Below are 27,214 nucleotides of genomic sequence, written 5' to 3'. Positions count from 1 at the left end.
TTGTGAGGAGTACACTAACCTCACTTCTTTCTCTCTAGAAACCAGAAGTTTGTAAAAAGAAAAACAAGAACCTATATGATAAATGTATTTCACAACCTATATAATAAATGTTCAAAGATGGCTATTTACTTAGATCTAGCCTAAATGTTTAAATATACTATAGACTTTGAAAACTTAGGTAAAAAATATTTTAATCTATATGACACAGAAGCGTATCTGAAATTTCTGTTTGTTGGAATAAATCTTCCAGTTTGTTATAGTAATTTGACTGAAACAAATATCCAGTTTCTATATGACCAGAGAGCATACCAATCATTTCTCCTGCAGCTCCTTCATCTCCAAATCCATCTCCACTGCCACAGAACAGAGATTTGTCTCCAGTGGGGCTTCCAGAACTATGTTCAAGTAAAAGACCACTGGAACTGAGCAATATGCTGTCATCAAATAAGCTATGTCTTCTGAGAATTTCAGGTTCTTCCCCTAGATAAATATATATCATTAATACTGAGTTAGTCATAGAAAAAATTTCAGGGTTAGAAGCTAGAATTTAGATATCATCTTGTATAGCTCCTCTCATTTTATAGATGAGAAAAACGAGATCTAAACATTTACTTGAATTATTCAAAGAAGACAAACAGATGGCCAGTAGGCACACAAAAAGATTCTCAACATCACTAATTATTAGAGAAATAAAAATCAAAACTACAATGAGGTACCACCTCACATTGTCAGAATGGCTGTCATTAAAAAGTCAACAAATACTTTCATTTGTAAAATGGATAGCTAATGAGAAGGTGTTGAACAACACAGGGAGTCCAGCCTGGCACTCTGTGATGACCTGTAGGAGTGGGATGGGTGGGGGGAGGGAGGCTCAAGATGGAAGGGATATATGTATATTTTGCCTGATTTGTGTTGTTGTATGGGGACTTCCCTGGTGGCTCAGATGGTAAAGACTCCGCCTGCAATGCAGGGCACCTGGATTCGATCCCTGGGTTGGAAAGATCCTCTGGAGAAGGGAACAGCTACCCACTCCAGTATTCTGGCCTAGAGAATTCCATGGACTGTATAGTCAATGGGGTCGCAAAGAGTCAGACATGACTAAGTGACTTTCAATTCACTTCACATCACCACCAACTCTTGTAGCCCTGGTGTCCTCATCTGTAAGCAGGTGTTTAGTGGCCTGAGACTCTGAGCTCAGATAATCAGACTTTCATTTCCAGCTGCCCTACCTTGGACAAATGCTTCAACAACCGTATCAGCTTTCTAGAGGTGCTGAGAGGATGAAAGCAGACAGTTATTGTGGAGGTTCAGGGCAGTGTCCACACACTGTCAGCACCCTTCCAAAAGGCTCCCTGGAATTTCCCTGGTGGTCCAGTGGCTAGGACTCCATGGGCACCATGCAAGGGGCCTGGTTGGGCCATCCCTGATTGGGGAACTAAATACTGCATGCTACAACTAAGACCTGGAGCAGCCAAATAAATAAATATTTACAAAATGCTCCTTGGAACCCTGGTTCAGCCACTTACTAGCCCCATGACGTTGGGGAAAATCACTTAAACCTCACTGTGCATAAAAATCTGTGCTTTGAGATTTGACAAACTCTTAGGAAGCATTTTCTGCATCCTGCTGGTTGTGGATGCATTTTCCCTGCAAAAAGTTGTTAAGATGCTTGAAGAAGTGGTGGTCGGTTGGTGAGAGTTCAGGTGAATATGGTGGATGAGGCAAAACTTAATAAACTTTTTGTTTAACTTTTGAAGTGTTGGTTGTGTGATATGTGGTCAGGCATTGTTGTGGAGAATAACTGTGTCCTTTCTGTTGACCAATGCCGGCTGTATGTGTTGAAGTTTTTGGTGCATCTCGTTTTTTCACTGAGCATAGTTCTCAGATGTAATAGTTTCACCAGGATACAGAAAGCTGTGGCAGCAGGCCACCAAACAGTGACCACGACCTTTTTATGGTGCAAGTTTGACTCTGGGAAGTGCTTTGGAGCTTCTTCTTGGTCCAAACACTGAGCTAGTCATTGCCAGTTGCTGTATAAAATCCACTTTTCATCACACGTCACAATCTGATCGAGAAATGGTTCCTTGTTGCACAGACTAAGAGAAGATGACACTTCAAAATGATGATTTTTTTGATTTTCAGTCAGCTCATGAAGTACCAAGTTCATGAGGTACCCACTTACTGAGGTTTTCACCTTTCCAATTTGCTCCAAATGCTGAATGACCATAGAACGGTCAATGTTGAGTTCTTTGGCAACTTTTCACATAGCTGTATGAGGATCAGCTTCAGTGATTCTCTCAGTTGTTGTTGTTCAGTTGCTTAGTTGTGTCCAACTCTTTGTGACCCCATGGACTGCAGCACTGCCATGGGGTGCAGGCTCCCCTGTCCTTCACTATCTCCCAGAGTTTGCGCAAACTCACAATGAAGCCATCCAACCATCTCATCCTCTGTTGCCCCCTTCTTCTCCTTCCCTCAATCTTTCCCAGCATCAGGGTCTTTTCCAATGAGTCGGCTCTTTGCATCAAGTGACCAAAGTATTGGAGCTTCAGCTTCAGCATCCTCTCAACTGGTCATTGTCAACTTCCAATGGCCAGCTTCTACGCTCCCCATCTTCACCTCATCTCATCTCCTCTGCAAAACTTCTTGAACCATCACTGCACTGTACATTCATTAGCAGTTTATAGGCCAAACATGTTGTTGATGTTGTGAGTTGTCTCCACCGATTTACAACCCATTTTGAACTCAAATAAGAAAATTGCTCTAATTTGCTTTTTCTGTCTAACATCATTTCCCTAGTCTAAAATAAGTATATAATAAAAAGCAAGTAATAAGTCATTAGCCAAAAAAAACCACAAAGCAAGAAATGAGCATTAAAATGATGTATAACATAACCACATTTATTTAAGATGTATGCCAATGTCAAACAGCGAAGTTCAACAACACAAAACTGCAATTACTTTCACACCAACCTAATACTCAGCCATTAAAAAAGAACAAAATAATGCCATTTGCAGCAACATGAATGAAACTAGAGATTATCGTACCAAGTGAAGTAAGTCAGAAAAAGAAAGACATATGCCATATGATATCATTTGTATGTGGAATCTAAAATATGGCTCAAATGAACCTACCTACAACACAAAAATAGACTCACAGATACAGAGATCAGACTTGTGGTTGCCAAGGGAAGAGAGAAGGAGAGGGATTGACTGGGAATTTGGGGTTGGTAGATGCAAACTATTACATTTAGAATGGATAAACAACAAAGTCCTACTGTACAGCACAGGGCACTACATCCAATCTCCTGGGGTTAAACCGTAATGGAAAAGAATATATATATATAAAAAAAGAAGAAGGTATATAAACGTAAGGGCTTCCCAGGTGGCTCAGTGGTAAAGAATCCACCTGCAATGCAGGAGATGTAGGTTTGATCCCTGGGTCAGGAAGATCCCCTGGAGAAGGAAATGGCAACTCACTCCAGCATTCTTGACTGAGAAATCCCACGGACAGAGGAGCCTGGCAGGCTACAGTCCATGTGGGGTGGCAAAAGAGTCAGACACAACTTAGCGATTAAACAACAAAAGTCTATATGTGTAAAACTGAGTCACTTTGCTATACAGCAGAGACTGGCACAACACTGTAAATCAACTATACTTCAATAAAAAAGAAAAACTTATTTGAATTATTCAAGTAATTTCATTCTGCTAATCAGTAAAGACCAGATTTCTAGTCTAATGTTTTTCCCAAAATAATGAGGAAAAACTGCCAAAATACTAGGATTGAGTTTTTAGTGGTGGAACAGTTTAATAACTTCCCAGAAAATTATTATTGGCAGTAGAATTATTTATTCTATTTTAGGTGGGTCATATCCTGCTTGATCAAGTATTATTTCATATTATTTCAAGGACAGTGGAGCTTCAGTTGCTTAAGTTGTTAGTCCAAAATGCTGGTGCTGCTGCTAAGTCGCTTTAGTCGTGTCCAACTCTGTGCAACCCCTGGACTGCAGCCCACCAGGCTCCTCTGTCCATGGGATTTTCCAGGTAAGAGTACTGGAGTGGGGTGCCATTGCCTTCTCTGTAGTCCAAAATGAGGGTTTGGAAAACAAGGAATATGTTTGCCTTCTATATAATGGAAAAGTAGGTAGACTATTAAAGAAATGGCTTACAACATTGTTTAGTATTTATTGAATGACTAGATATTAGGCAATATGCTAGGGGTTGGAGATACAGCAGTAAGAAAGACAAAACAAGGTCAGCTGGGACTTCCTTGGTGGTCCAGTGGTTAAGAATTTTCCTGCCAATGCTGGGGACATGGGTTCAATCCCTGGTACAGGAAGATCCCACATGTGCAGCAACTAAGCCAAGCACCACAACTACTGAAGCCTGCACTCCCTAGAGCCCGTGCTCCACAACAAGAGAAGCCATCACAATGAGAAGCCTGTTCACCTCAACGAAGAGTAGCCCCCACTTGCTTTAACTAGAGAAAGCCTGCATGGCAATGAAGACCCAGTGCAGACAAAAATAAATAAATGAGTAAATGTGTGCACATGTCCAACTCCTTGCCACCCCATGAAACTGCAGCCCTCCAGGTTCCTTTGTCCATGGGATTTTCATGACAAGAATACTGGAGGGGGTTGCCATGCCCTCCTCCTGGGGATCTTCTCAGTCCAGGGAACAAACCCGATTCTCCTGCGTCTCCTGCATTGCAGCTGGATTCTTTACTGCTGAAATACCGGGGAAGCCCAAATAAGTAAACAGATCTTAAAAAAGAACACCTGGTAAGCTAAAATAAGTTCAGTTCAGTTCAGTCGCTCAGTCGTGTCCCACTCTTTGCGACCCCATGAATCGCAGCACGCCAGGCCTCCCTGTCCATCACCAACTCCTGGAGTTCACCCAGGCTCACGTCCATTGAGTCAGTGATGCCATCCAGCCATCTCATCCTCTGTTGTCCTCTTCTCCTCCTGCCCTCAATCCCTCCCAGCATCAGAGTCTTTTCCAATGAGTCAACTCTTCACATGAGGTGGCCAAAGTACTGGAGTTTCAGCTTTAGCATCATTCCTTCCAAAGAAATCCCAGGGCTCATCTCCTTCAGAATGGACTGGTTGGATCTTCTTACAGTCCAAGGGACTCTCAAGAGTCTTCTCCAACACCACAGTTCAAAAGCATCAGCCTTTTTCACAGTCCAACTCTCACATCCATACATGATCACTGGAAAAACCATAGCCTTGACTAGACGGACCTTTGTTGGCAAAGTAATGTCTCTGCTTTTGAATATGCTATCTAGGTTGGTCATAACTTTCCTTCCAAGAAGTAAGCATCTTTTAATTTCATGGCTGCAGTCACCATCTGCAGTGATTTTGGAGCCCAAGAAAATAAAGTCTGACACTGTTTCCACTGTTTCCCCATCTATTTCCCATGAAGTGATGGGACCAGATGCCATGATCTTCGTTTTCTGAATGTTGAGCTTTAAGCCAACTTTTTCACTCTCCACTTTCACTTTCATCAAGAGGCTTTCGAGTTCTTCTTCACTTTCTGCCATAAGGGTGGTGTCATCTGCATATCTGAGGTTATTGATATTTCTCCCGGAAATCTTGATTCCAGCTTGTGTTTCTTCCAGTCCAGCGTTTCTCATGATGTACTCTGCATATAAGTTAAATAAGCAGGGTGACAATATACAGCCTTGACGAACTCCTTTTCCTATTTGGAACCAGTCTGTTGTTCCATGTCCAGTTCTCACTGTTGCTTCCTGACCTGCATACAAATTTCTCAAGAGGCAGATCAGGTGGTCTGGTATTCCCATCTCTTTTGGAATTTTCCAGTTTATTGTGATCCACACAGTCAAAGGCTTTGACATAGTCAATAAAGCAAAAATAGATGTTTTTCTGGAACTCTCTTGCTTTTTCCATGATCCAGCAGATGTTGGCAATTTGATCTCTGGTTCCTCTGCCTTTTCTAAAACCAGCTTGAACATCAGGAAGTTCACGGTTCACATATTGCCGAAGCCTGGCTTGGAGAATTTTGAGCATTACTTTACTAGTGTGTGAGATGAGTGCAATTGTGCAGTAGTTTGAGCATTCTTTGGCATTGTCTTTCTTTGGGATTGGAATGAAAACTGACCTTTTCCAGTCCTGTGGCCACTGCTGAGTTTTCCAAATTTGCTGGCATACTGAGTGCAGCACTTTCACAGCATCATCTTTCAGGATTTGAAATAGCTCAACTGGAATTCCATCACCTCCACTAGCTTTGTTCGTAGTGATGCTTTCTAAGGCCCACTTGACTTCACGTTCCAGGATGTCTGGCTCTAGGTCAGTGATCACACCATCTGTGCATCATATTATGTAGTGAAGTGAAGTGAAGTCACTCAGTCATGTCCGACTCTTTGCGACCTCATGGACTGTAGCCCACCAGGCTCCTCCGTCCATGGGATTCTCCAGGCAAGAATACTGGAGTGGGTTGCCATGTCTTTCTCCAGGGGATCTTCCCGACCCAGGGATCAAACCCAGGTCTCCTACATTGTAGGCAGAGGCTTTAACCTCTGAGCCACCAGGGAAGCCTGTAATAGTATCCTCTACTATATATTATGTATCATGTAGTAGAGGATACTACTACAGTCCTCATTGTACAGACAAGGAAACATCCACAGAAAGGTTTTATAACTTGCCCACAGCCATACCCTAATAAGTGATAGAGCCAGGATCTGAACCCAGCAAAGATGGTCTTCGTATCAGTGTTAGAATTCTGCCAAAATGGAGACTTATGACAAAAAATTCTTAAGACACTGACAGCAGCAGATAAAATTAACTCCCTGCTTCAAACAGACCTGCTTCCAGATTGACTGTCAGTACATGCATATACCTTCCCTTTCTTGGGTTTGAGTCTCTTGGTCCAGAAGTCTGAACCTCAGAGATGAGAATCTAGCAGTCCGAAATCCTAGAGGTTAGAGGTTGGTCCTCTCTTCCCTTCATCTAACAACCCACATTAATGCTAACTGATAAAGAAAATTATGAAATATCACTGGAAGACCCACATCTCTTCTAGAAAGAGCTAAAAAAGGCAACTTTCACTGCACTGGACTAAAGATTTGCTCAATAGAAGAGATTCTTTTCCAAAGAACTAAAAATATTGTTCTCATCTTCCAGGTACGCCTTGGTAGCCTCCAAAAGAAAAATTTGTCTTGGTCAATACAACAATAACATTTATGAACAGCACTATATTCTGAGCACTGAGCATCATGAGAACCTGAGATTACACCAAAAAATTAAGGAAACAGTCTTGGGGTCACTCTTATTTTATAACCCAGAATAGGATGAAATTATATTAAACATTTCTTAGAGGACATTAGGTTTGAGCTAGTGTTTGAAGGAGAGAAAAGTTCCTTATTGGCAGAAAGTACTGAAGGAGAAAATAAAGGAAATAACTCTACGATGTTGCTAGTAATATCCAAATCTTATGAATAGGGCAGTAAGGCTCAGATGAGTTAGGCGATCTGCCCAATATCACCCAGCAAATCAACAGAGGAAGCTCAGATTCAAACCCAGGTCTGTCAGTCTACTCTGAAGATACTTTTCCCACCTTCTTGAACTGTAGAGGAAGACAGAACTGAGAACAATTAAATTGTATTGGGTGACTGGTAAGACATTTGCTTGACTGGAGCAAAAAGTCTGTATTAAGGTACAATAAAGTTAATAGAATAAAGATGATGATAAACTGGTAGAGTGCCTTGAGGATAGGCAGAAGTATCTATCAGTTAGTTATAGGGACCCAAGGCACTTAAAAGAAATGTGACGGAAAAACAAATGGAATTTGAGGACAACTGCTCTTGCACAGATGTATAAAATGTGGGAAGAGACTGAGAGACATGTCCAACTTTCTAAAAAAAAAATTGACACTGGAATGAAGCTTATAGAAAGCATAGTTAAAAGTGATCCTAAAGTTTCAGCACTGAAGAGCATTTACAGGGAAATGTACATAGAGTGTCTTAGGCAGTAAGAACCATGATTAACTCTACCAATGTGTTAGATTTCAAGGTTTGGGGTAACAGCCAGTAAGAGATGTGTGCTACTCAAAGTAGGGTCTGTGGACGGTGATGATCCACAACAGAGTAAATATACAAATTAGAGGTAAATGTTTACAAAGTTTTAACATAACATCATAGAGTAATTTTATATATGTTGGCTCTAATAACAAAAACGTGAGGCTTATTATGTTGATTTAAAATTTTTTTAAGTTTTCTAGTAATTCATTTTATTATATTTTACAAAAGTATCACTCCATGACAGATCAGAAATTGACAAAGTATAAAGTTGGTCCTTCGCCATAGCTCATTTGAGAAACACAGCTATAGATCATAAGAGTTATGGAAGAAGAGTCAGGATGAAAAGCGGAGGTTACGATGTAGCTCAAGCATTACTACCCTGACCACCCTCCTCCATCTAAGACAGGTTTAGGCCTTCCTTCTCCTATGCTCACTGCTTTGAGCATTAAGAAAATTGAAGATGAATATGACACAGATCTTACCCTCATGGAGTTTTCAGAATAATACAAACCAATATAATAAATGTCATGATACAAGTCAGAGAGTGGTAAATGCCACAAAAAACAACAAATACTATAAAGTTAAATTACACCATATAACTTCAATTCGAAAATACATTAGTTTCTATTTCCCAATCAATGTATATTTAGTGTATTTCCTCCTCATTCCCAAGCTATTTTAAAACCTTGTTATTGATATCATATTTAAAAGAAATATATTTAAAAGACTCTGTATGCAGTACACATGTAAAGCCTTGTGTACATGTTAACTGTAACAACTGTTTATTTGTTTGTCTCTCTCCCAGCCTGAAGTTCCTCGAAGGCAGGAAATATTTCTTTAAACTCTGTATTGCCCAGCCTGTGATAGTATTTGACATATAGTAGATATTCAATAAATGGTTGTACACTGAGAAGGGAAATAAAGGTTAAGACTGAGTCTTGACATTTGACACCTATAGTAGAAAAAGGCAAAGATAAACTCATTGCAGGGATTAAATCTATATATAAAAAATTCATTCTACAGATAGTTCTACTGGCATAGAAGTAGCTTTGGCATTGTTTTATTTATACAACAAAAATGAAAATATAGCTGATTATGACTTGTAGTTTTAATTTCTCAAATATTCTCACCAAAGCTTCCAGCGTGGAAAAGTAGATCATTGCCATAATCTTCTCTAAGTGTGATTTCTTCTGGTTTGCTTTGGTTCTGAATAGAGCATTCTGAAACATCAATAGCACTATGGAGAAATACAAGATTGAGGGAAACGTGAACAGAACACAGTGATTCTGAAGTATACTGAAAAACAAACAAAATCCTTTAAAAAACAGGTTTTATTACAAAAATAAAGAATTTTCTCAATAGTATTACTTACAAACATTAGTTTATTATACATGCATATCGTCTTCAGGTTGTCAAATCCAACCAGCAATTCTCAATCCTTAATTTACTCACCATAATCAACAGCATTTGAAATAGATGTTCACTCCCTTCCTCATGGAACACGTTCTCCTCTTGACCTCTGCAATAACTACTGACCTCTGCTACACTAGTGTATCTTGATTTTCTTCCTGCCTCATTGGTTGCTCCTTTTCCATTTCCTTTATTAGTTCTTCCTCATCTCCCAGACTATTAACTAATAGGAATGACTTAATATTCAGTCTTCAGATTGCTCTCGTCCCCCCCACTTTCTCTCCTTCCTTCCCCTCTCTTTAAAATCTACACTTATTCCTTTAGGGATCTCTTATGACTTATGGTTAAAGTTCCATCCACATATTGAGAGAGTCGATTTCTAGGCAGGTTGATAAGAAGTCCGGGTTCCCGGAGGAGGAGAAAGGGGTCTGAGGCTCTCAAGGAGTAGATGGGGGTTTGGAACTCTCAAGGAGGAGGAAAGGACAAACTTTTTTTCTCTACATTCCTTAGTCTTAGTCACATAAAATGTTTTTTTTCTTTAAGCCGGGAACTGATAATTACTCAGTTTAAACTCTGTACTAGGGATTATATAACAACAATGTATCCTGCTTGAGGACAGTTTCTCCTTCCTGAAAACCTTCTGACTAATCCTGATATCTTAAAATGTAAATTATGGAAGTGGGTCTAGTAGGATCTTTCTACTGTTAAATTCTAATCCTGTTATCCTAAAGTATAAATTGTGGGAGTGGGTCTGGTAAAATTTTCACAAACTTGAGACATTCTTTTGATTTATTATAATAACTAATTAAAAAGTATATAATTCCCTTGCTGAAGACTAGTGAGTGGGGCATTCTCGGCCCCCTTCTGATGTCTATGTCAGAAGGTTTCTCTGTCCCTTTTCACTTTAATAAAACTCTGCTATACAAAAGCTCTTGAGTGATCAAGCCTGGTCCCTGGTCCCGGAAGTTAAATCTTCTTTGGAGATCACGAATCTGACACTGTTCACCGTAAGCTATCAATACTCACAACTCTCAAATATATCCCATCAAATTTATATATCCCATCAAACATCTTTCCTGAATTTCAGATCCACATATTCAACTACCTACCTGCTGTCTTGGATGTGTAACAGTCATCTCAAAACTTATGTCCAAAACCTAATTTACTTTCCTTTACCTTGCCCCTTTAAGCTTGCCATTCTCTATGCTATACTAAGTCACTTCAGTCGTGTCCGACTCTGTGCAACCCCATAGACGGCAGCCCACCAGGCTCCCTCGTGCCTGGGATTCTCCAGGCAAGAACACTGGAGTGGGCTGCCATTTCCTTCTCCTATACATGAAAGTGAAAAGTGAAAGTGAAGTTGCTCAGTCGTGTCCGACTCTTAGCAACCCCATGGATTGCAGCCTAACAGGCTCCTCCGTCCATGGGATTTTCCAAGCAAGAGTACTGGAGTGGGGTGCCATTGCCTTCTCCATGCCATTCTCTAGTTATCCTAATTTTATTAAACGGATAACTCCATTCTCATACCAGAAATCATACAGTCAACTTCACTTTTCTCTTTCTCTTAAAGCCATATCCAATCCTTAGCAAACACCATCTGGGTAAAATGAAGACTAAAAGCTGATCACAGAGACTGCCATCTCTCATGTAATTTCTTACTGCAACAATTTTTTCACAGGCTCTGTGCTTCCTCCCTTTCCCCCTTATAGTAAGTAGCCAGAGGGAAGCATGTTGAAGTCAAGTCAGATCCATTCACTTAATCTGTTCAAAACCCTCCTGTGCTCCCCATCTGAGTACAAGTCCTTATTATAGCCTACAACACCCTTTGTCATCTGCACCCCAGCTACTTCTCTGACCTCATATTCTACCACTTGGGCCTTTCATTTACTCCACTCCAGTCTCCTTGTCTCCTTGCTGTTCTTTGAACAGATCCAACACGCTCCGCCTTAGAGTTTTTTCATTTGATTTATGTGGAACTTTCTTTCCCACATTACTGAATAACTTGTTCCTTCATTTCTTTCAGGTTTCTGTTCAGAGCTTATCAGTAAAGCCTTTCTAGACCTTTCTGATACTTTATTTTGTGTTTCTCTCCATAATGTTGATCATCTCCTAGTATACTGTGTATTTACTTGTTTGTTTTATTATCTGTCTCTCCCCAACTAAAACATGAGATTCATGTAACCAGGAACAGTGTTTTATTCATTGTTACCTCCTCAGTGCCTATAACAGTGCTTGGCATATGGAAGGCACTCAACAAATATTGAATGAATGACTGTACTGTTAATACTGCAAACTATATTCAGCAAACATAATGATACATTTTTGGTGTTCTACTTTGAAATTTCACACTAAATTTAAGTCTTTGTCAACTACATGAGTAATTCAGCTATTAACTATGTTCTATTTGTATTCGTGAAATCTGAAAATGTAAACAATAAATTACCAGGAAAATCAAAAGGAAGGAAAAAAATAAAATAATTTACTTCATAGTCTGGGTGTCAAAATCATGAAATTCTTCGGGCAATGTGATAGTACTGTATGCTGCTTCAAAACTCTCCTTTGGAAGGTCAACCAATCCTGAAAATGAGAAGAAAAAAAAAAAAAAAAGAAACAAATAAAAACCCCACATTCAATAAACTAAATCTCTACTTTTTCTCACTGGACTGTTAAGTCTCCTAACTCATTTCCCTGTATCTGCTCCTATCCCTCTTCAGTTCATTCTCTACAAAATGGCAAGAGTGATATATTAAATATGTAATTAGGTCAGATCACCCTCAAACTTAAAATGACTCAGTGACTTCCCTAGTGCACTTAAATAAAATTTAAATTTCTAAACAGGGCCCTGCACCCCTACAAAATCTATAGGCATGATCTAACAACACTTTGCGCTACTCACTCTACTCCAAACATACAGGTCTTTTTGCTCTCTGAATGAGTCAAGCACTTTACTACCTCAAGACCTTTGTTCCTGCAGTTCCCTCTGCCCAGAATGCTATTCCTTTAGGGATGTCTTATATGGCTGGATACTTCTCATTCTTCAAGTCTAAGCTTAAATTCTATCTACTCAGAAATGCTTTTCCCAACTTGCCTAACTAAAATACATGTCTGTTATTTTCTGTGGTAGTACTCTTTATATTCCTTCATAGCACAATCTATAATTATTATAATAATTTTAAAAATATCTTTTTCATTATCTGATTTCCTCACTAGGCCAAAAGGGACACTGTCTTGTCTTTGTACACCAGAACCTAACATAGTGTTTCACACAAAGTATGAGCTCAATAAATATTTATGGAATATGTAAGTGAACCACATTTGATATGATTATAACTCTATCTAGAGGTTCTACAAATGTTTTAAATAAAGAAAAAAAACAAACCTTGTCAATCTTGATTCACCAATACTAATTGAGGGAACACTATTTACATGGGACTGAGACAAGTACTATAAGTGATTCAGAAAATAAATATCACAAAGATATTGCCTTCAAGGAGCTTGCAGACTGGTGTGAGAGGCAAGGTCTGTACTTAAATAAACGTAATACAAGGTGGAAAATTATGAAAGTGGTAAAACTAAAATTAAATTAAAAGTTGAAGACATTCTATGTATGACACATATAAATCTCGAGCACTTTGGAATGCCTAGAGATTTTCTATAATATTTCATAAACAGTGTGCTACTTAAGAGTCTTCAGAATTCTGAAAACAATGACAATTATTGATACCTAGGTTCTATCAATACATTATTTCTAATTTATCTCATAAAGGCAAAAACAGATATGGCAAAAAAAGAAACCCATTAAAACTGAATATCAGAGTTTCTTATACAACTGTGGTAGCTTTAAATATATTTCTTATACAACTGTGGTAGCTTTAAATATATTTCTTATACAACTGTGGTAGCTTTAAATATATTTCTTATGTAAATATGCAAGAACATTTCAAGTTTTTGAAAGTATAACCTCTTGCCGCAAACACAGTAAAAGAGCAGGGAAAATAATATAATTTGTTCTTAACCATGGAAACTAAGTTTCAGTCAAAAGGAAGTTTTCCATTCATTATACCCACCCTGGAATTATAGAGTATCAACAATTAAAAGAGCCCACCCAAACTAAAAATGCAAAAGGGAAAAAAAAGCAAGTGAGACAAATCAATATTACATTTATACCTGGGCGAAATGTCATCTTCATTTTAAGCAAGGCTTCACTGCAATCTGCCAAAAGATATTTTGCCTTCCTATTATAGATTCGAACAACTCCCAAAAGAAGGTGTCCTGAAGTTCGCAGTGCAATTTTCACCTTTCAATAATTTTAAAAGTATTAGAATATTAAAAATTAGATTTATAAACTCTGTTCTCTGAAAATTATAAAATCATAAGAATTTCTTCTCTTTAAAAAGCAGATATTTTGTATTCTTATTTAAAGTAAATCATTTAACTTTTACCTTGTAAAATGATTAACTTTTTTATTCAGTGAAGATAATCTAATGTGGCATTTAAATGAAATATGCTATTGTTGATTTTATGAAAACAACATAAACTTTGGAGTCAGGCAGACTTGGGTTCAAGCCTTGGCTCAATTGCTGAGGCTGTCATTTAACCTTCCTGAATTTCAATTTACTAATAATGACTACAATTTATTATACACTTGTTTTGTGCCAGGAATTATCCTAAGAGCTTTTCATATATCAATTTATTTAATTTTGACAACAACCTCTATTTACAGAAGAAAAAACTGAGACTCTGACATGATAAACAGCATGCCTAAGTAACAAAACTATTAAGCGATGGTGCAGAAATTAAATTTGACCAACTCAGAAGTTCATGCTCTTAAATACCACATTCACTGAGGTTAAGCAAACTAAAAAAAATTAAAGTCTAGCCTAGTGCCTGGCACATGGTAAGTTTTCAGTATATAATTGAATATATATTATATATTGAATATATAATCCATATTTCATCCTCTTAAGAAGAAAAATACCTAACCTATACAAATATTAAAATAATATTTTAATGCAAATTCTAGTAACTTGTAACTATTTTATAATGGATATAGTGCTTTGTTTAATGAAGTTTTCACATGTATTTTTATTTATACTCAATCCTCCTTTCCTTCTACTCTCCCTATTTATTTACTCATTATTTTTCTAAGAAATATTCACTCAGTACCTACTATGTATATAATATTTTGTTAGCGAATAAGAAACAATCACAAAATAGTTATAAAGCATGGCCTTTATCCTTCAGGATCCAATCTATTTATGATAAACATATTAAAAAGTTAATTACCAACAGAAACCAATATGTTTATTTTCAGATGATAAATGCTTAGGAATTAAAAAAAAAGAAGACCATTTGAGTAGTAAAACTTCCTAGGAAATACATTGCATGGTATAATGTCTTTTGATTCCTTTCCTCTCCTTAAGTCAAAGTAAATACATCCTATAATTTTAATCAATAACATACCTTAGGAGAAAGAATTTTTTCAATGGTTATCTCTAGATTACATTCAAATACATGGGCCTTTGTGAGTTTCTTCTCCCAGTGAGCTGCAAGCCAGATTTTGGCCAATGGCCCTCGCTTACTCATAAGCACATGTGTGTAGAACATGTTGCCTGTATTCCTTAGTAATATTTAATGAACTAGAGAGAATATGAAAAGATATTTAAATTTGAATATAAAACACTTTTAGTGCTATTTTACAGTAAGCAAAGCCATTTCTCATTAATTCTATAACATTAACTTCTAATAGATTACTCAATTAAAATTACTTTCTTATAAAAATAAACTGCTTTAAAATACAAAACTATAAACTAATGACAGAACTCTATTAATAAACTGTGTACAGCACCTGGTTTAAATGTATTCTGATCACTGAGCACTTCTTACATTTTACATATACTATATAAAGGTTTTGAATTCTAAGAGCTTGGCAGGCTACAGTCCATAGGGTCGCAAAGAGTCGGACAAGCAACTTAGCATACACACATGGTCAAATAAATAGAGAAGGAAGACTAGGGGGGAATAAAAAATAGGAAATGGAAATAGGGGGAAAGCAACAGAATAACACAAGGTGGAAAAAACTAAGAAAAGCAAACACACACACACACAGAAGTCACTCAGTCGTGTCCGACTCTTTGCGACCCCATGGATTATAGCCCACCAGGCTCCTCGGTCCATGGGATTTTCCAGGCATGAATACTGGGGCGGGTTGCCGTTTCCTTCTCCAAAAGCAAACACAGGTAACCACTTTTCTAAAACTTGAGTTTGCGAAGTGTCAGATCATTGATTTATATCCAGGTATTGAATTCCTTTGTTTTCTTTAAGATACTATGGTTTACTCAATGATGTATTAATTTATGAAGTTAAAATAATGGAAATCCAAAGGACCATAAAGTAGAAAATTAAGAAAACAAGAGACTATAGAAAAAGAATCAGAAGAGAAGAACAAAAAAGAATCGGATTTAAATGTTTTGAAATAAGAATGGTAAAAGAAAACCTTCACTTAAAGGTAAAAAATGTATGCTGCTGCTGCTAAGTTGCTTCAGTCGTGTCCGACTCTGTGTGACCCCATAGACGGCAGCCCACCAGGCTCCCCCGTCCCTGGGATTCTCCAGGCAAGAACACTGGAGTGGGTTGCCATTTCCTTCTCCAATGCATGAAAGTGAAAAGTGAAAGTGAAGTCGTTCAGTCCTGTCCGCCCCTCATCGACCCCATGGACTGCAGCCTTCCAGGCTCCTCCATCCATGGGATTTTCCAGGCAAGAGTACTGGAGTAGGGTGCCATTGCCTCGTACATTTCTACAAACTGTACTATTCTCAGTAACATCATAAGGCTCCATTATTAGCAAAGGAATGTCAGGACACCTTGACTGACTTACAAAGAATCAAGTTATTGCTTACGTATAAATAATCTTAACCTACCACTAGAAAAGCACCCTTTTGCTTCTTACTTAAAGTTCCAATAAAAGGGAAAACTGAACCAAAATAAATACAAAAACAAAATCAGCCACAGAATTAAAAACTTAGGTGATCAATGCCATTTCCACCGCAAGAAATCACTGGACCCAAAACAAATGTGATTATGCAATCTACCAAACCACATTTCTCAATGCGTGGGCTAAAGATTTTAATGTGTATGGCCTTTGTCTGCCTTGGCTCCGCTGTCTTCCTTTTTAATCTGTGTGTTTGGTATCTTGGAATAAATTCCAGTTTGTCCTTTTCAATTGCTCCCACGTGTATGATTATTAGTAAACTTAAAAAAAAAAAAAAAAAAACAACCCTGTGATTTAGTATTCCTGAGACATTGATTTTCTCGAGCCTCCAATCCCCCATCCCCCACAAAATCCACAGCTCCCCCCGCCCTGGCCCAAATCCCTCACAAAAGTCCCAATGTCCTGAGAGTTAGTTATTTGTAGGTTGAATTGAGTTCATGCAACCTATAGCTAGGGAAAGAAAAGTGTTAGTCACTCAGTCGTGTCCGACTGTTTACGACTCCATGGACTGTAGCCCGCCAGGCTCCTCTGCCCATGGAATGTTCCAGGCAAGAACACTGGCATGGGTTGCCATTTCCTTCTCCAGGGGATCTTCCTGACACAGGGATCGAACCCAGGTCTCCCGCATTGCAGGCGGATTCTTCACTGTCTCAGCGACCAGGGAAGCCCAACGTAAAGCTAAGGATAGTATTAATACGTGGTAGGAGAAGCCAGGGAGTGGGCTTAATTCGTGGGAAGGGGTCCCTGGTGAGGAGTGAGGGCGGTGGGCGAAGGGGAGCTTTAGGGCAGGATGAAGGGGCAGAAAGTGGACGCTCGGGGGTGGTGGGGGAAGAGCCATGGGGGGTACTCCTTCCGGGGAGCGAGAAGGAGGGAGGGGAGAGGAATGGAAGGCGCTGGGGTTGGGTGGGGGTAGGGGTGTGAGGAGAAGACAACGAGCATCAAGGACACGGACGTCTAGGGCTTCCTCCACACACAATTCCTCAGAGTTGAAGGCCCGAGGCTCAGAGGGAGACATTGAGGCTGAGGGGTGACCGCAAGCGCCCGTTTCCTCTCCTCAGAGGGTCCCTCAGGGCTCGCGCCAGTGAGGAGCCTGGCAAGGCCACTTGTGGGGATGAAGGTGGCCGTGGCCCCCGTGACCCAGCGAGCCTCCAGTCCCCGGATCCCACCCAGCGCCCTACTTCCAGCGCCGGGTCTGAGACGAGACAAGCCGAAACAGGGCCTGGAGGAGGAGTCGCCGGGTCTGCGAGGTCGATCCTAGACGCTCAGCTCCCAGATCTGGTAGGCTTCAGGGAGAGCCCGGCAGGGCGATGGGCGGGGCGAGGCAGCGGGTTGGGGCGGGGTAAGGGGCGGGGCCACTGAGTGACAGGGCCCCCAAACTGGGGCGGGGAGAGGGGAGGGGCATCTGGGAACGGGGCGGGGCAGTGGGCAGGAGCAGGCCTGGGGGCGGGGCGGCAGAAGTGGGCGGGGTTAATGCTCGGGCCGCAGGGAGTGCATGAGGCAAAGGACTGGGTAGGGGAGGGAACCCGGGACCGGGGCGGGGATGGAGCGGCAGGGCGTGCAGTTTTCCACCTGGGGCTTGCTCGTGGAGCTCACTGCTCAGGCACCTGGTCCCTACAGAATAATTGTGTTAGGTGGTAATGTCTAACCCCTCTGCCTGGCCTCTGAACGTCACTAGAATGGAGTTTTCCACTTATGAGCGAGGGGCTCCCTGGAGAAGTTATTTAATCTCTTTAATTTCAGTTTCTCTCACCTGTAAATTGGAAATGATAATGAAAGTACCTGTGCCATGGGATATTGTAAGAGATGAGTGAGATGAAGCATGTAAAGAGCCTGCTGCTGCTAAGTCACGTCAGTCGTGTCCGACTCTTTGTGACCCCGTAGACGGCACCCAACAGGCTCCTGTGTCCCTGGGATTCTCTAGGCAAGAATACTAGAGTGGGCTGCCATTTCCTTCTCCAATGCACGAAAGAGAAAAGTGAAAGTGAAGTCACTCAGTCATGTCCGACTCTTAGTGACCCCATGGACTGCAGCCTACCAGGCTCCTCCCTCCATGGGATTTTCCAGGCAAGAGCACTGGAGTGGGGTGCCATTGCCTTCTCCGTGTAAAGAGCCTAACAATCATAAATGCTCAGTAAATATTCAGTTCAGTTCAGTCACTCAGTCGTGTCCTACTCTTTGCGACCCCTTGGACTGCAGCAAGCCAGGCCTCCCTGTCCATCACCAACTCCTGGAGTTTACTGAAACTCCTGCCCATTGAGTCGATGATGCCATCCAACTATCTCATCCTCTGTCCTCCCCTTCTCCTCCCACCTTCAATCTTTCCCAGCATCAGGGTCTTTTCCAACGAGTCAGTTCTTTGCATCAGGTGGCCAAAGTATTGGAGTTTAAGCTTCAGCATCAGTCCTTCCAATGAACATTCAGGACTGATTTCTTTTAGGATGGACTGGTTGGATCTCCTTGCAGTTCGAGGGATTCTCAAGAGTCTACTCCAATATCACAGTTCAAAAGAATCAATTCTTCAGCGCTCAGCTTTCTTTATAGTCTGTTGAGTCCGGCTCCACAAGCAGGGTTTCCGAAAGTGTGATGCGGGCGGGAGAATGAGAAACAAGACACAAGAGTTCAGTGAAAGGCGAGGATCAGGGGACCAACACTGCTCCCAGGTGAAGGTGCCGAAACTGAATCCGTGCCAGCTTTGCTATACTCTCAGCCGTGAAGGAAGGAACGTGCAGGGGCTTAAGCAATAACTCATGTGGCCTTCAGGGCAAAGAACAAAGTGATCATTAACCTTTCGGTAAACAAGAAACAGTAATCAGTAACAAATCAGTAACTAAGACTAATATTCTTATCTATAGATTTCCTCCAGATACGAAAAACATATGACTCTGAGAGGCCAGTTGGGAAACAGTCTGGGGTTGGTTTCCCATCCCCAGGATCATATCTTGTTTTCAAGATTATGAACTGTTCCCTCTGGACTTGTTCCAAGAGTCCCATGCCTTAAAGCATCCAGTTTATCAATAATTATAAATTCCTTCTGTGGCCCTCACCGGGGTCTGCTTTTCTTCTATTCTTCCTGTCTCCTACATCTCCCCCTTTTTGATTTTCCACATGATGAGAAATGGTGAGAAATGCTAGTTGCTGTTGTTGGCTTAGTTGTCTCTTGATTATTCTTCTCCAGACTGCAGAAACACAAACACATAATTAATAGCATTCCCATAACCAGAGCAATTCCATATCCAAATGTTTTGATCTGTTTTAAGGGATTAAGAGAAGAAAGATTGTCAGCAACTTATCAAGAAAATCTGATCCAGTAATTACATCGAGATGTTTATTAAAAGCTTTTAATATATCTTGTTGTAAGTCTTGAATATCTACAGAAATATTACCTTGGTTCAATAGATGTTGTTTAACTTTATCCCAATTGAATTGTGTCTTATTATATTTGTAAGCTGTTACACAAAAGGAAGTATAGTTCCAATCACATTTTACTCTCATCTGTTTTTGTAAACTGACCGGTTGATCTCCTAATAAAATAACAGATTGTTGAAGGTTGGCCACTTGGAGGCCAACTCTCCATCAGTTTTTTGTTGAGTGGTCCAAAGGACGTCGGCATCCTACGCCATTCTTGTATAAAATGAACTGTTTGTATAGACTGGTGAAGAGCCACTCCGGCTATGGCTACCGTAGTGGTAATAGCTATCTATAGTGCCTACTGCTGCTGCTGCTGCTAAGTTGCTTCAGTTGTGTCCGACTCTGTGCGACCCCATGGACTGCAGCCAACCAGGCTTCTCCGTCCATGGGATTCTCCAGGAAAGGACACTGGAGTGGGTTGCCATTTCCTTCTCTAATGCATGAAAGTGGAAAGTGAAAGTGAAGTCGCTCAGTCATGTCCAACTCTTAGCGACCCCATGGACTGCAGCCTTCCAGGCTCCTCCGTCCATGGGATTTTCTAGGCAACAGTACTGGAGTGGGGTGCCATTGCCTTCTCCCGTATAGTGCCTAAGATGGCAGCAATTAGCAATCCCAGAAAACATTTAATATGTTTAAGATTTTACAATATTCCTTCAATAGCATATAATGTAGGGCTTTCTTGCCAAGGTCATTGTAAATCAACTTGAACCCATATGCCAGTTCTGGTTTTAAGAATATAAATACTTTGCCAACTTTCATTAAAAGGAATGGTGTTACTTATACATGTATAAAATGAACAATTAAGACATGTTATTAATCCCAAATTGGGATCATATTTTGCTGGTCCAGTCATAAAAACAAAAGGAATTCTTACACAAGTTTGAATAGTGTGGGTAGAGTTTTTTGTAAAGTTAAAGGTAGCTTTTGGGTAATTTAAAATATATTCAGTATATCCTCCATTCCAAGCGATTAGTTTTTTTCTAAGCCATGGGTATGTTCCATATTTCATTATGAATAGGGTAATGATCTAAACGAGGCATGGAGGGGCAAATCCTGCCCCATGCCATATGAGGGATTGACTACCATAAGTAATAAGGGCCTTATTTTTATATACCCATGGGGAAGACACTTTAGATTCTTTAAGTTAAGGGGTTCCTCGGGGTCCCCAATTGATAATGGAGCTTTCTGTAACATTTAATAATAAGTGACCTTCTGATCCCTTACATAATTTCCATTGTATCCAATTTTCAATACCATGGCTAATTTCAGCAATACAGTCATGAAGGTCAGGCGGATTCATCATGCTGGAAGTTTCCTCCTTTTCTAAAAAAGTAAGAGCAGTTAAGAGAAAGAAGGAAGTCTTACTATCATTTGATTCTTTGATGACTGACAGCCATTTTTGATATCCTGTTTTAAGACAAATACTTCCAAAACCAATACAAATAGCAGTGGCATTGGAGCCAACAGTATAATTTACCAACTGACAACCTTCTTCTTCCTTTTTAGTAGGAAGATTTTGATCATATGGTCCGGGGAGCCAGGCAGAATCATTTACGAATAAAGGGACTGGTGAATCTTCCAGAGTCACAGGTCTCAGCGGGGGAGGATTAGGTATGTAAGTCCAATAGTGATGACTATCTATAGCTTGTGTACTTACCGCCATGGTCAGCAAAGTGACCATGGCCAAGAACAGGTTGTCTGGTGTTTCTGGCAGTCTTCTTCTATGTACCATCTTCTCTGCCTCTAGAGATAGTTTCTCTATCTGTCCCCAAGTTGGCAAAGGTGCTTCTTGGGTTATTTTTGATAGAGATAGTCCAGGATTAAGGATCAGCAGTGACATGGCTCCAAGCCGGGGGGTCAAACAGTGGGTCTATATCAAAGTAGGTCCTCTTCTTTCCAGGGCCGGATTTTTCATTTTGGGATCCACCGATGTTCAACTTCTTCTGTTAAAATAAGAGCATAACCTCATCCTTGTTTAAGTAAAATCCCCTTTTCCAACTCTTATTGTCTTTCCGTAAGACTTGTTGAGTTTGTTGTAAGGTTACTTTTTTAGAAAGCAAATCATTAGCAGTTTGATTATTTGTCCAATTTTTTATGTTTAGGGAGTCCCATGTGAGCAAAGCTTGTTTGAAGTGAGAGACCCACTGATTTGCAGTTTGTCCTGTATGATGTGATGTACATATTCCAAAATAAGTGTCAATAGACCCATGGACTACTCCAGCATTGCCAAATGTGTTACATCAGTTTGCCAAATATCATTGGGAAATAATCCCTGTGGGTTAACACCTTCAGGCAATGTCGGAGTAGAATTAACTTGTTGACAGGAAGGACAATGAGATACAATATCTTTAGCTTGTTGACAAGTCAACTGAAATTTATGTTATAGTCCTTTAAATTTTAAGTGTGTTAGTTCGTGAAATTGTGATGAGAAAGAAATGAAATGAGTTTAGTGTCAGTAGTATTGTTTCCTTCTGCTAAAGCTCCTGGAAGTTGTGAATGTGATCGAATATGAGTAATATAAAAAGGATTGTTTCTATAAAAAATAGCATTTGGTAATTGATTAAACAGTTGAATAATAGGCAGATTAGAGTTAGGTATTGTTACAGTCTTGATTACAGAAGTAACCTTGACAGCATATTGTGAATCAGAAACAATGTTAACAGGTTCTTTAATATCCAATAATACAGTGTAAATAGCTTCTAACTCAGCCTGTTTTATAGAATGATATTTGGATTGCCAAATCTTCAGTAGGACCAAAATAACCTGTTTTGAGGTCCTTATCTGCATCAGTAAAATAGGTGACAGCATTGTGAATAGGCTCTATTTTTCTTATTTTAGGGAGAACGTATTTTAAGAAAATTGATTAACTTAGAAGAAGGGTAGTGGCAATCAATGTCACCAATAAAATCAGAAAGAGCAATTTGCCATTCAATATTTTGAATATATAAATGTTCAATTTGTGTTTTAGAAAATGGTACTATTATAGTCTTTGGATCGTAACCCCACAATTGTTGATTACAACTTCTCATGTTAAATATTAACTTGTTAACCACATCAACATAAGTAGTCAATAAACTTAGTTTGTTTATGATGCAAAAAGACCCATTCAGTTATAGCTTCTGTTTGCCAGATTATTCCTGTTGGAGAATATGGAGTGGGCATAATTAAGGCTGTTATAGGCTGATTTAATTCTACCCTAGTCAACTGTTGACTTTGAATTGCCTGATTAATTTGTTGTATTTCTATTTTGGCTTCATGGGTTAGAGACCGAGGACTTTTTAATTCATTGTCTCCTCGTAATATATTAAATAGATTTTTAAAGGCATAATTAGGAATACGTAAGGTTGGACGAAGGCAGTTAATATCACTTAATAATTTTTGAAAATTATTTAAAGGTTTTAATTGATCAATTTGAATCTGTGTTTTTTTGTGGAGATAGTGTTTCTATTTAATATATAACCCAAATAATGATAAGGAGCTTCAATTTGAACTTTATCTGCTGTAATAATTAATCCATACAATTCTAAAATCTTTTGGGTTTCTAAGAATATTTGTTGAAGAATTTTCTTATCAAAGTATGCTAATAAAATATCATCCATATAATGAATAATATAGGCTTGTGGATATTTTTCTCTAATTAAACATAAAGGCTCATTTATAAGGTGTTGACACAAGGTGGCGCTGTTCATCATTCCTTGTGGCAAAACAGTCCAGTGATATCGCTGACTAGGGCCTTTATTATTAATATTGGGAATAGTAAAAGCAAAATTTTGGAGCATCATTATGATTTAATGGGATAGTGAAAAAACAATCTTTTAGATCAGTGATAATAATTTTCCATCACTTTGGAATCATAGCGGGAGAAGGGAGTCCAGGTTGTAATACTCTCATGGGTTCCATAACAGCATTGATTTTTTCTTAAATCTACTGTAAGCATTCTCCATTTACCTGATTTCTTTTTAATCAGAGACCGGTGAATTCCAAGGGCTAGTAGTTTCTACTATATGTCCTAATTTTAATTGTTCTTCTACTAGCGTTTGTAAGGCTTCGATTTTTTCTTTTGATAAAGGCCACAGTTCCACTCATATAGGTTTATCTGAAAGCCATTTTATTTTTAATGCAGTCTTTGGAACAGTGGCCCCTAGGCTAAATTTTGAGGAGTACTAGGGTGAAGTCCCATATTAGTCATAATTTGTTTTGTCTGAGACATTATGGGAGGTATTGTAACATAAGCTCCCCATTGCATAAGTAAATCACGGCCCATAAGTTAATAGGAATATCAGTGACCAATGGTTGAAGCATAACAGTTTGTTGATCGGGCCCCTGGCAACACACAGGGCATGCACTCTGAGCTATATTGCTCATTGTTCCTATTCCAGTAATAATTGTAAGAACTTGTTGTAACTGCCAGGATTGAGGCCAGTGTTTAGAGGCAATGATAGAAACATCTGCCCCTGTGTCCACAAGTCCAGGGAATTGCCTTCCCATAATTTTTATTTCTAATTTTGGTCTTTCATCTGTAACAAAAATTTGCCAAAATACTTGTTTTCCTGTACTTCCAAATTCCTCTATTCTCTTTTTAGGAGAATTTAATTTTATATAAGGTAATAATAACAATTGAGCAATTTGATCTCCCTTAGATATTTGATAGGGAACATCGGGTTGTAGCATTGTAAGTATTTCTCCTTCAAAATCTTCATCTATTATTCCTATCTGAACTTCGACCCCCTTTAAAGTGAGATGGCTTCTTCTTCTTATTAAACCAACAGTATTTTTAGGGAGGGGTCCCCAGATGTCAGTTGGTATTTTATATATTCCCATACAGGGCATTACTACTAAATTTTCTAAGGCTGGTATGTCTAATGCTGTGCTCCCTGATGTTGCGGGGAGTAAGTCATGAACTGATTGTTTTCTTGAGGTTGAGCTGGGTAGGCAAAGGGAACTGCGTTCCAAGTGCCTGCATTGTTTTTCGGGCCCCGAGCCAGGCTCCAATTCCCATTTCCTGACAAGGGAGTCCCGTCTTTATGAAATTTTGACCTACATTGATTTGCCCAGGGATTTCCCTTATGGCATTTTGGGCATAATCCTGGAGTCTTGATATCATTTTTTATCTTTTTAAAATTTCCTCCTTTACAGTCTTTTTTAATGTGTCCTAATTTTCCACATTGGTGACATCTCATATCCGTCTTTTTATTAGCCTTAGATAATGCTTGAGCCAGGAGTTGCATTTTATATGGTTCTGACCCAATATCCTGGCAAACTTTAAGATATTCTTCTAGAGGAGCACCCTGTGCTTTGAGAGGCTGAATCGCCTTTTTGCATTCTGAGTTAGCATTGTCATAAGCAAGAACTTGCATCAGCAAATCTCTCAAACCAGGCTGTGAGACTGTTTTGTTCAAATTTTGATGTAGCCTGGTGATAAAATCTACAAAAGGTTCCCCATTTGATTGTTTAATTTGGGTAAACGAAACCGAGGCTTGTCGGGGTGGATTTATTCTCTCCCAGGCTTTTAAACATATCATTCTCACTTGAGTAAGTAATTGATCATTAAATTATAACTGAGCTTGGACGCCAAAATTTCCTCTGCTACCCATTAATTGACCAAGCGTTATATTAACTGGCCGGTTGGCAGTCGCATTTCTGTGAGCTTGTTGATTTGCCTCATCTTGCCACCGGGTCCTAAATTGTAAAAATTCTGAGGTGGATAGGCAAGTTCTGGCTATCATTTCCCAATCACAAGGAATTAACCGGTCAACTTGTGAAAGTCCCTGAATTAGTCCCATGGTATAAGGAGAATTAGTTCCATATTGGGTACATGCCTGTTTTATCTCCCTTATAGTTTTAAATGGTATGGCTGTTGTAATCGTAATGCATTCCTCCTTGTGGGAATTGAGGATATGGTGGGATTTGAGTTACAGCCACGGGGAGAACTAAAGCGTCTTCATCCCCCTGCATAGGAACCCCTTTTTGTAAAGGCATCATTTTACTAGGCACAGTTATCTGTGGTTTAAAAGCAAATCCATCATCCCAAGGGGTTTCAGGATTGAAAGGGGGAGGCTCAACCAGAGGTGCAGTCGGACGAGCGAGCAAGATCTGTTCTTGACTTCTGTCATTCTTTTGGCTCTTATTTTTCGTTTTTGTTGATTGCTTCTCTTCCTCATCACCAATGTTATCATATAAATTCATTTCTTCCATTTGTTCTTGTAATTGTTCTGTAGAATCCCCTGAATCCGAGCCTTTGGATTGCAGTGGTCCCTAAAGCTGTGCTAATAAGATTCCCTACTGACCATACAGACAAAGGAATCTTTTCCCCCGCGTGGGAAGGCACAGCGCAGGCAACGCGTAACTTCTTGCCATTCCTCATACCTCAAAGTCCCTCTGTCTGGAGCTAGCCAGTAGCAATATTTTTCAGTGGCATAAAACAATTCTTTAAAAGAGGATTGAGATATCTCAACCTCCGAACTTTTTAACAAAGTTTTTAACACTTGCATACAGTCACTATGCTTAGAAGGATTTTGCCCCATTGTTACCCTGATTGACAAATCCGCAGGGGTGTGCTTACCAAGGTTCGTTCCTCGTCTGAGCTGGCCGGATTTCCCTGAGTTCTCCGCCGCCAGGAGCGTAGCCTTGAGGCTGGTTTCACTTTCAGGTCCCTGTTCAGTCCAGCTCGACAAACAGGGTTTCCGAAAGCGGGATACAGCGGCGGAGAATGAGAAACAAGACACAAGAGTTCAGTGAAAGGCGAGGATCAGGGGACCAACACCGCTCCCAGGTGAAGGTGCCGAAACTGAATCCGTGCCGGCTTTGCTATACTCTCAGCCGCGAAGGAAGGAACGTGCAGGGGCTTAAGCAATAACTCCTGTGGCCTTCAGGGCAAAGAACAAAGTGTTCATTAACCTTTCGGTAAACAAGAAACAGTAATCAGTAACAAATCAGTAACTAAGACTAATATTCTTATCTATAGATTTCCTCCAGATACGGAAAAACATGTAACTCTGAGAGGCCAGTTGGGAAACAGTCTGGGGTTGGTTTTCTGCCCCCAGGATCATATCTTATTTTCAAGATTATGAACTGTTCCCTCTGGACTTGTTCCAAGAGTCCCACGCCTTAAAGCATCCAATTTATCAATAATTATAAATTCTGTGGCCCTCACCTGGGCCTGCTTTTCTTCTGTTCTTCCTGTCTCCTACAATAGTCCAACTCTCACATCCATACATCACTACTGGAAAAACCATAGCTTTGACTACACGGACCTTTGTTGGCAAAGTAATATCTCTGCTTTGTAATATGCTGTCTAGGTTGGTTATAACTTTTCTTCCAAGGAGCAAGCATCTTTTAATTTCATGGCTGCAGTCACCATCTGCAGTGATT

At 39.8% G+C, this 27,214-nt stretch overlaps 1 protein-coding gene across 11 annotated transcripts in view; it reads right to left on the bottom strand.

The window, feature by feature from the left end:
* Nucleotides 1–26,978, bottom strand: part of RAD21L1 (RAD21 cohesin complex component like 1) — a 49,246-nt gene extending 22,268 nt beyond the window's left edge. For 5 of the 11 annotated variants that reach the window (XM_027558935.1, XM_027558943.1, XM_027558944.1 and 2 more), the window contains exons 1-8: nucleotides 26,406–26,978; nucleotides 21,501–21,786; nucleotides 19,480–19,611; nucleotides 14,908–15,083; nucleotides 13,612–13,741; nucleotides 11,928–12,021; nucleotides 9,165–9,271; nucleotides 310–480 (exon numbers count right to left, since the gene is read on the bottom strand). In XM_027558935.1, coding sequence (XP_027414736.1) covers nucleotides 310–480; nucleotides 9,165–9,271; nucleotides 11,928–12,021; nucleotides 13,612–13,741; nucleotides 14,908–15,051 — 646 coding nt within the window. In that variant the 5' untranslated portion in view covers nucleotides 15,052–15,083; nucleotides 19,480–19,611; nucleotides 21,501–21,786; nucleotides 26,406–26,978. The other 6 variants (XM_027558942.1, XM_027558936.1, XM_027558937.1 and 3 more) reach the window with 6 other exon arrangements.
* Between the last annotated feature and the right edge of the window lie 236 nt (nucleotides 26,979–27,214).

The sequence above is a fragment of the Bos indicus x Bos taurus genome, chromosome 13 (assembly GCF_003369695.1).
Source record: "Bos indicus x Bos taurus breed Angus x Brahman F1 hybrid chromosome 13, Bos_hybrid_MaternalHap_v2.0, whole genome shotgun sequence".
In the NCBI taxonomy this organism is placed as follows: Eukaryota; Metazoa; Chordata; class Mammalia; order Artiodactyla; family Bovidae; genus Bos; species Bos indicus x Bos taurus.
Note: the sequence above shows the minus strand (reverse complement) of the source record. Positions and strands in the feature narration are given on the sequence as shown.